Source organism: Alligator sinensis, unplaced genomic scaffold (genome assembly GCF_000455745.1).
Source record: "Alligator sinensis unplaced genomic scaffold, ASM45574v1 scaffold521_1, whole genome shotgun sequence".
NCBI lineage: Eukaryota > Metazoa > Chordata > Crocodylia > Alligatoridae > Alligator > Alligator sinensis.
In genome coordinates, this window is record NW_005842374.1 from 848,316 (window position 1) to 857,620 (window position 9,305).

The 9,305-nt window shown below is 45.3% G+C and overlaps 1 protein-coding gene across 2 annotated transcripts in view; it reads left to right on the plus strand.

The window, feature by feature from the left end:
- Positions 1 to 272: 272 nt before the first annotated feature.
- DCX (doublecortin) overlaps positions 273 to 9,305 on the plus strand; it is a 113,180-nt gene continuing 104,147 nt past the window's right edge. The window contains exons 1-2 of one of the 2 annotated variants that reach the window (XM_006029371.2): positions 273 to 600; positions 2,269 to 2,659. In XM_006029371.2, the coding sequence (XP_006029433.1) occupies positions 2,296 to 2,659 (364 nt within the window). In that variant the 5' untranslated portion in view covers positions 273 to 600; positions 2,269 to 2,295. The remainder of the gene's footprint in view (positions 601 to 2,268; positions 2,660 to 9,305) is intronic. The other variant, XM_006029372.2, reaches the window with a different exon arrangement.

A 9,305-nucleotide genomic window follows, 5' to 3' on the forward strand; every position in this document is an offset into this window, starting at 1 on the left:
TCTCCTTTCCCTTACAGCCACAGAAACCACGATGAATTCGATGAGCTGTTCATGAGAAAAGAGCTGGGCCCCTTCGCCTCCCCGCACACATTTATTCACTTTCTTGTGATATGCTGGACATTCAAGTCAAAACTGGTTGCATGCTACAGAGTGAAAGCTCTTCCCCCCTGCAGCTGCAGTCCTTTAACACTGCTGCATACATGTAATTACTCCCTGCCCGCGCTCTCCAAACTGGGGCCAGATGCTGCTGGGGGTGATTAGATCAGCTGAAGTCAGTGGGACTTTTGCTTCCAGTAAGCAGTGAGCAATGACTGTGGGACTGCCCCATTAACTCTTCTTGCTTAGCTATAAATGCAGACAGAACTGGAATGAAGCTGTTCTTCTCTGTGGCAACACAGCCAAGGAGATTTTAAACCAAGGATCAGTCACTCAAAAACCACTGAGGCAGAGTTTTCTGATGAGGGGGCGCACAAGGCACTAGGACCTAGGAGAAGTCTCATCCACCCTGGCAGGAATTTCTTGCTTGGAGCTCAGACAACAAAGGCAGAGGGAGCTTGGTTTTCTTTCTCTCAGCATCTCCACCCTGCGAGCTGAAAACCGGTGAGTAGAGCTTTTATGAGTGACTTCTATGCAGAAAGAAACAGATGTCAGATACAAAAGGGAAACAAGAAACCTTCTTTTAAGTGTGTCACAGCATCTGCAGCTTCCAAAAAAAATCCTGGAAAAACCTCCCATTCATTTGGAAAGTTGCTTGAATATTCCACTGCATTATGCATGCCATGAAAGCACATGTATCATAATTGGCACTGAGAGGGGAAATGTTTGCAACTCGGGATTTATGTGAAAATTGCTGGCATTACCCATTGCTGCTCTGCTGCATGTTAGAGACAATAATGAGATCTTGGACAGGTCACGGTGACATTGTAAAATACAGAAAATGGGACCTGTTCTGGCAAATCTGATGGGTGGGGAAAGAGAGCAACAGCTTTTTCTAGGATTGGGAGCTGATCGCTGAGCCACTAGATTTTAATCCCATTTCTGTCTGGTGTGAACACACTGCTAACGTATGTGAGGTGCATGTTAAATAGTTTTTGCCCAGTGGAGTGACAGCCTTGGAAGGTTTTCTGTATTGCAAGTCTAGGGGGAGTCTTTTGCTTTTATTGCATTATTGTTTCTTTGGTACTAAGTTTCATTTAAAGAAAATACAAATATCGCCCATCCTTGGTTTTGATCCCTGGCTCAGTGCAATTTTCCCCAGAGGGCTGCCTTTCTTGGGCTCCAATCTCTCTCTTTCTCTCCCTCCCTGTAATACACCACAGCTCAGAACAATGAAAGGTGTGCTTGCAGTGGCATGATGTGAATACTTGCACAAGGATAGTTTCCACAATGAAATCACTTCCTTAAGGATGGGAAGGTTTGGGTAAAAAAAAAAAAAAAAAAAAATAGATAAAAGAAATACCCCATTTATTTTCTTTTTTCCCCCTTCTGATTAAATAGGACCAGAACTAAATCCAGGACAGATTTGTGAACTGACAATAGCTCATCGAACCCTCATAGCAATGACAGATTTTTCAGACTTTTTTTTTTCTTGGAATTGTAGGATGGTCTCAGAAATTGATTGATGGGCTGGGAGCAGGGCTGGGGAGTGGGGGAGGGAGTGCTGTATCTGATTGCTAGCCCTTATTGACCAGCCTGTCACAAAGAAAATGGCTATTCCCCTGTGACCATTCTTTCAGAAATACCAGTTTTGTCTTCATTTGAAATATTCAGACACATTAAGTCCTTCTGTGATTCCACAGATTGAAACCTAACTCAGAGGGATATGCTCATTCTCTGCAGCCAAAGAAAATCTTGCAAGGCTCAAGGGTTTAATTCATTACCAACCGTTGTTGTTTGGACAAGATTTGGGAGTTCTGCTTATCATTTCCCTGCAGTTATCCAGCCCAAAGTCTCATTTTACTGCACTTGGAAACAGCAAGGAACTTCAGTGTGCAAAGTCTAAGCTGCTATTCAAAAATATATCCCCTCCCCCATAATTGGATCCTTTTTAAAAAGCCCAAGATCCCTCCCTCTTTCCCCCCCACCCCCTAGAATCAATACAAATTTAGGTCAGGGTGAGCAGGATACAGGTCACTTTTAAAATAAACCAATTCTGCTCTCAAAAAGCAAAAGCCCAGGCATGGAGTGCATGTAATTTCTCCCAGATTTTGGTTTTGATCAGTCTAATATATTGTTCATATTCTTTCCTCCTCATTTCCCTCCACTCAGCTTCAGATCTTTAGGGGTCACCAAACTATGGAACTTGATTTTGGACACTTTGACGAAAGAGATAAGGCGTCCAGAAACATGCGAGGCTCACGTATGAATGGCTTGCCCAGCCCCACTCATAGTGCTCACTGTAGCTTCTACCGAACCAGGACCTTACAGGCACTGAGTAATGAGAAGAAAGCAAAGAAGGTGCGTTTCTATCGCAACGGGGACCGCTACTTCAAGGGGATTGTATATGCTGTGTCCTCTGACCGCTTCCGAAGCTTCGATGCTTTGCTGGCTGACCTGACCAGGTCCCTGTCTGATAACATTAACCTGCCTCAGGGAGTTCGTTACATCTACACGATTGATGGAGCCAGAAAGATCGGGAGCATGGATGAACTGGAAGAAGGTAATTAGCAATGTCCGACGGTTGAGTTACGGTCAGGTGAGGAGGTGGGGGAGAACTATGTAGCACTGTTTGGTTGTGACTCGACAGTCACATTTCTTCTGTGGCCAATAGATGACACTATACTGTTGTCTGTATTGTGGAGTTGTAATTCATTGAATGGGCAGCCAGAGCTTTGGGGAAGTGACTGAAAAGCATTTTAGAAATAAAATAAACTATGCAAATACAAAAATGAGGCAGTGTGATAGAAAGTGTGTATGAGTGCGTGTGTGGGAAGGGGTTCTGCATACCTGTAGTTGAGGCACGTAAATATACAGGCATATCTGGGTAGGGGTGTTTCAGTGGATATGGTCAGAGGTGTGCATGTCTGTGTGCCTGCAGTTGCAGGTGTAGTGCACGGTATACTTGGGGGTGACTGTGTGTTTGAGGGGACTGCACAGTATATCTCTCATGGGAGTGTATGGGAGTAATTTTTGGGCACACTGTATCTGTATGTGGATGTGTGCAAGTAGCATAGGGGTTGTGTAGGGGGAGGAGTTGGGCGCAATAGTTTAGTGGAGGTGTGTTTGTGTGAATTGTATCTGTGTAGCCGAGAAGTTTGCACTTTATGACTATGGGTGTGTTGGAGGAGGAATTGCATTCGGTGGGGATATTCGGTTTGCCTAGAAAGGGTTGTCTCTATTTGGAAGGAAGATTTGTGAACAATATACAGAATCACATCAGTATGTTGGAAGGAATATGTACAGCATGTCTGAAGGGTTGGGTGTTTAACACTTCTGGAAATACGTACATATGTAGTGGGGGGCAGGGAGGGTGCACACAGCATTTCCCTAGGGCTGTGTCCTTTATCTTTGCCACCGATATGCAGAATACGTCTGTATGGGCGTGCCCATGTCTCTATGGGCGACTTGCACAGTACATTTGTGGGGGTCTTTTCGCATGTCTCTATCTCTGTGATGTGCATAGCACATCTGTGTGGGTGTGTCTATATATCTCTGGGGGGCTATGAACCAGGCAATTGTGAGCATGTTTGGGAGTTATGTGTACAGCATGTCTGTGTGGCCATGTCCATGTGTCTCGAAGGTAATATGCACAGTAGGACCATCTGGGTGTGTCCGGGTATCTTGGGGAGGATTATGCAGAGTGTTTCTGCAGGCATGTCCGTATATTTGCCAGTGATGTGCTTTGTATGTCTGTAGGCTGTACTGGGAAGGAAATATGCATGGTATTTTTGTAGGGTATCTCTCTGTATGAATGTGCACATCGACTAAAGGTAGATTTCATCCCTGGAATGTCTTTGTTCCTGTGTGTGCGTTTATTACTTGTTGAATTGTTGGAATTGCAAATTGTTCAAAATGCCATCTGAAATTCAGCTTCATCAGGAAAGCCTGGGCAGGCTGTTCAGTTTGTCCTTGCTCACCAGAGATCTTTCTGCCACGTGACTTACCTCTGAATCTGTGGACTGCCATCTTAAATCGTCTTATTCTCTGGAAATGCCATTAAGACTTTCCAGAATGATATCACAACCTGGTCACTGCCACTATCTTATGTTACCACCTTGGGATGAGTCTCTGCAAATGACATAATTCTATGTAATGACAGAGATGAGGACATCCACCATCATTCTGGTGCTCTCTAATCAATTAAAAAATCACCTGTTTGGTTCTTTTTTGGATTTACGAAGGCAACATTTATCTTGATACTGGTTATTTCCACATCTTGACAGGTATTTTATTTCAAACAGACCTGGCCCATTCAGTGAAACTATTGGGCAAGTCAGTGGCAATGCATAGGGGGTGCACGTGCACCCTCTGTGAGCACTGGTGCACCCTCTCACAGGCTGCGCTCCCCACTTAGGCAACGGGCAGGGGGGGCAGGGGGGAGCACCACTGTCCCCCCTGTGAGCACCGGCCAGGGAGTGGGAGTGCTGGATGAAGCACTGCGGCCACTTCCGGGAGTGCCATGGCTGCTTCCTGGTTGGTGAGATTGGCTGTGAGGGGACACCCTGCTGCCCCCTGCCAGTCACTGGGGGGGCATGTGCCCCCCTAAGGTGGCACCAGTCGCCCATGGGGACAGTCACAAAGCCCTTGCCTTTTTAATGGGAGGCAAAATGTTGTAAAGTACTGCCTATAACATCAAGAGCTTTCAGGCTAGGAACGGAAGTTGCAAGTAAACCGGTGTAAGTGATCAGCAACTGGTTCAGATCTGTAACAGAACAGAAGTTGTGTGTGCATAAACTGCTTTCAAACTAGCCAAAACTGGTTTAAGATAAACCTAGTTGAATGTAGTATCAGACTTAACTGATTTAGGTTAAATTGGTTAATTGAACTTCTGTCCCAGATCCCCTCCAGATTCAAGTTAACTCGCAGTCCTCCCACATCCCAGGATGCTTTGTACCTCCCCCACAAACCCCCCTCACAGGGTCCAAGCTATCTGCTCCAGCCAAGTATGGAGCCGTGCTCTAATACCGCCCCCCTCCCCACCCCCCCAGCTTCTGGCCTGAGGCACTCCAGGCATGTGGCTGCATTTCCAGAATCAAAATGGATGTCTGTTCACTTGCTTATCAATCTACACAGCTTAGACTAACCTGTGAAGATTGAATCGATTTAGCCTCAGGCTTTTTGACTGTCTGTACTTGGCCTCAATGTGCAACACTGAAGATGGTTCTTTGTGTCTTTGTGCCCAGATTTTGTCATGTGTAAAATGGGAATATAGATGTTTGCTCACTTTCCTACAGTAACTTTTTAATGAAACAGCCTCCGAATAAGTCCTATGCCAAGTATTATTATTCAGAGTTTTACTAGAAAAGTATAAAGGTTGTCTTACATGAATCTCTGTCTTTGGAAATTATATACCTTATCAGTGTGCCATTGCAATTAGATTAAGAATTGATTTCACACAGATGGAGGTGTGATGGTTGTTTGGTTTTTTTTGGGGCGGGGGGGTTGGCAAACTAATGATGTCACACATCCAGTTTCAATCTTTCAGTGTCCTAGTAGTGGAACTTGGGAATGGTGAGGAGACGCACACCAGCCCTGGGCACCATTTTGGTGAGGTTGCCAAAATAGCAGTCCCATATGGGCAAGGTGCCGGGAGCTTGCACTGGCCCCAGCCCAGCAGCATTCAGGGAGCTAACCCTGCCTCCTGCCTCAGTGAGGCAGCATGCAGGGAGACAGCCCTGGCAGCAGCTGCTGTAAGGTAAGACCCTCCCATACCTGCCCCCACAACCCCTCCTCTCCACTGCTCTCAGGTGCTTGGTACAACAAATCCACACCCCTGCCTCCCTACAATCTTGCCCAGGATGCAAAAATCATTCTGGTATATCTTAAATATTCCTCACAGGGGTGTACCAGCCCCACACAATCATAGAGAAGTAGGGTTGGAAAGGACCTCCATAAATAATCTAATCCAACCCCCTGTCTGAGCCAGGATCATCATGTTGCTGTCTAGATTTTGCTTTTTCTGTAACTTTTTTTTCTCTGTTCACTAATAACTCCAGAAAAAGAACCTAGTAATCCCTGTTGTTTTTTTCCATTTTTGGCATGGGTGTCAAGATATCTGTCGCATTTTGTTTTTATAAACATTTGCATGGACGTCACTATCTTACTTTTTCAGGATTATGGTACATTTCTGCTGGCATCGCTAAATTAATTGCTTAGATTACAGCAGGGGGTGCTGACGCTTGGATTTAGCTTGTCGCACCAAAATGGCAATTTAAAAAATAGCATCAATGAAATGATTTTTGAAAAGCAATTCTTTATTTAAAACATAGTTGACAGTGTGGCAGTATCCTCCTTCAGAACCTCAGCCAATGAAAACATGGATCTGAATGGAATAAAAACAAAGGAAGCCCCACCCAGGAATGAAAATGTAAAGTTAACAGCTTGTTGCCTTACCAACTGCTGATGATAATATTCTCATGTCACTACCGATAATCTGCTTTCAGAAAACCAGAAAGAATAAAAAACTCTTTGGTCCTAAGACAGTCACTGTAATCACACTGCATTTACACTGCAGTTGCATGGTAATTGTTTCATGTAACCCATGCATCTAATTTTAGTATTAATGGTCAATGAAAAATAATTGGGATGCAACTACAATATAACAATATTTGCCATGTTATGAAGTATAACTGGGAAAGGTAGTCACCAAAGGGAAAGACTGGTCTTTATAAACTACTTTTTATTAAAAACATAAAATTAGTAGTACTAAGTTCTGCATTCTGTGTTCTCTGATCTATGTCATATAGACATGTGCTGTAATATGGTGGTACCCTAAATACACCTTAATACAACCCTATATAAAATGTACCATGCTACTTTTAAATCTTGCAACTATCCTGACCTTATACAACCTTCTGCTCTTCAGCTTGTGTATCTCAACAATGAAGAGAAACCCACAAAACAAGTGTAGTCTTGAGTCCCAATTAAATGTTTCTTCCAGGCTTCCAACAAACTTAGAAGAATGGACAGCGATAGCATTGAACCATTCTCCTCAACATGGTTCTGGGTTAAATTAGTCCTCTTTGCTGTCTGCAATTGGGCTGTTACAAGTCTTTCCTACAACACTAACTGCATCACCCTCCCTTTTTTAATACCATCTTTGACTAATGTTCTCTTTCCACACCAGGCTGAAGTTCCTCATCCTCACAGTGCAGGCTCATCAATCATCATACCCTTTGCCCGTATGTACTGATCTCCCTTGCTCCCATGTTCTTCCTATGCCTAAATCCTTCATTTTCAAGCCTGGCTTTGTACTTTTGTTCATACTGCCTCCTGGCCCTGGAGTACTCTCTCTGCCTTTGTCTCTCAACTGCCTTCTCTTCCTCCTCAAGAGCTTCCGTTAAAACCCGTCTTCTCATGCAGTCCCACCACCTTGCTTTTTCACCCATAATCCTCCAACCTTGTTCTCCTCAGCTTGTTCCATGATTTGGCTTGCTTCAGTTTTTTACCACAAGAAACATGTCTTAATTTCTGTTTGCAAAGCAGTGGATATCTTTATGGTGCCAGTGAACAGAAATGATATATTAATTATTACTTTGAGATATTTGAGTGTAATGGCAGGATTCTGCTAGCAAGCTTGAATCTTGACCAGTGAGTGAACCAATTTCTGTTAGTTCTTCTTCATAATGTCTCTGCACTTCAGCTGGTTGCTACTTTTTAAAATCTAGGCCAAATAGTGTAGGTTTAGCCCTGCATTTGATCTATGGCTCATTCCCACTGCTGAGGCTCAGCAAAGCACTTGGACATCTCTGCACCATTACTGATGTTTTGGGTGAGCTCCATCTTAGGGCCCATCTTTAGTGGCTGTTCTGGGTGAAGGTAAATAAATGACTGTTTTAGAAAAGAATAGGGAATAACCCTGGCCGACATCTCACCTTAAAACATTCTAATGACCCAGACTTTTGGAAACCTATTAACAAATTCCTTTACCCACACTTATGGTACTGCCAAGCTCTCCTTTGCACTGGGATACTGTGACCGTGAAAGGTGCTAAATAAATGTATTCTGTAGTCTTTTCTGAAGTTCTTAATATTAGGGCAACTCACATCATCTCAGAAGTTCCTGCTAGACCAGGGGCAGGCAATTATTTTGGGTGCATGGCCACTTACCAAGTTTTCGCAAGATGTTGAGGGCTGAATGGCAGGTGCCCCACCCCTTGGTCGCCATCTTGTGACCAGAAGCCCTGCCGCCTAACCCCCGACCTTTGCCACCAGAAGTCCCTTCTCTTGCCCCCAGAAGTACTCCTTTCAACAAGGGGTTTTGCCATCTCAGAACAAGAAAAATACCAAATTATATTCTAAAAATCAAACATCGACAACATTCATCAACTTGATTTCAAAAAATATTTTTCTCCTGATTTACATGCAGTTGTGTAGTGTATGTAGAGGTGATTGCACAATAATTTAAAATTAAGTCTTACTCTTGTATATTGTGGGGGGTATGGGGGTGCGTATAGGTGTGGGGGTGGGGTGAGGGAGCATGTGGGTGTGTGTATGAATATGTGGGGTTTGGGTGGGTATGGGGTTTGCAGGGGACTGGGTGTCTGTGGGCGATGGATAGGTGTGTGGGGTGAGGGAGCATGGGTGGGTGAGTATGGGGTTTGTGGGGAGAGGGTGGGTGGATATGGGGTGTGGGTTTGGGGGTCCACGTGTATGGCAGTGTGAGGGGGGCTGTGGGTGCATGTGTATGGTTGGGTGTGCATGTGGGACTCACCTTATGAACACACACACACACACACACTGTCCCTCCCTCATTGATCTCTCCTTCCCTCCCTCAATGCACAAATGCATGCACACAGCCCTGACCTCGCTGCTCCTGGCCCCAGGGTACTGGCATGGGCCCCATGCTTCTGCGGTCCGGCCATGCAGCTGGGAGCCATGTGGTACAGGAATGGCCAGCAGGCAGGCAGGCAGGGAAGTGGTGAAAGCGGCAGCAGGCAGGGGGGAAGCGGGAACAAGTGGGTGTGCAGGAGCGCAGCAACAGCTGGGCAGGAATACGGGACCCATGCCGGTGTCCTGGGGCCAGCGCTGGTAGAGCCCATGGCAGGAGAGCAGGAGTGTGGGGTCCCAACCTGCAGGGGCTCTATGATGCCAGTCTGGCTCCCCACTCTCCCTGCTGGTGCACAGACCTGTGCCAGTCCATGCCCC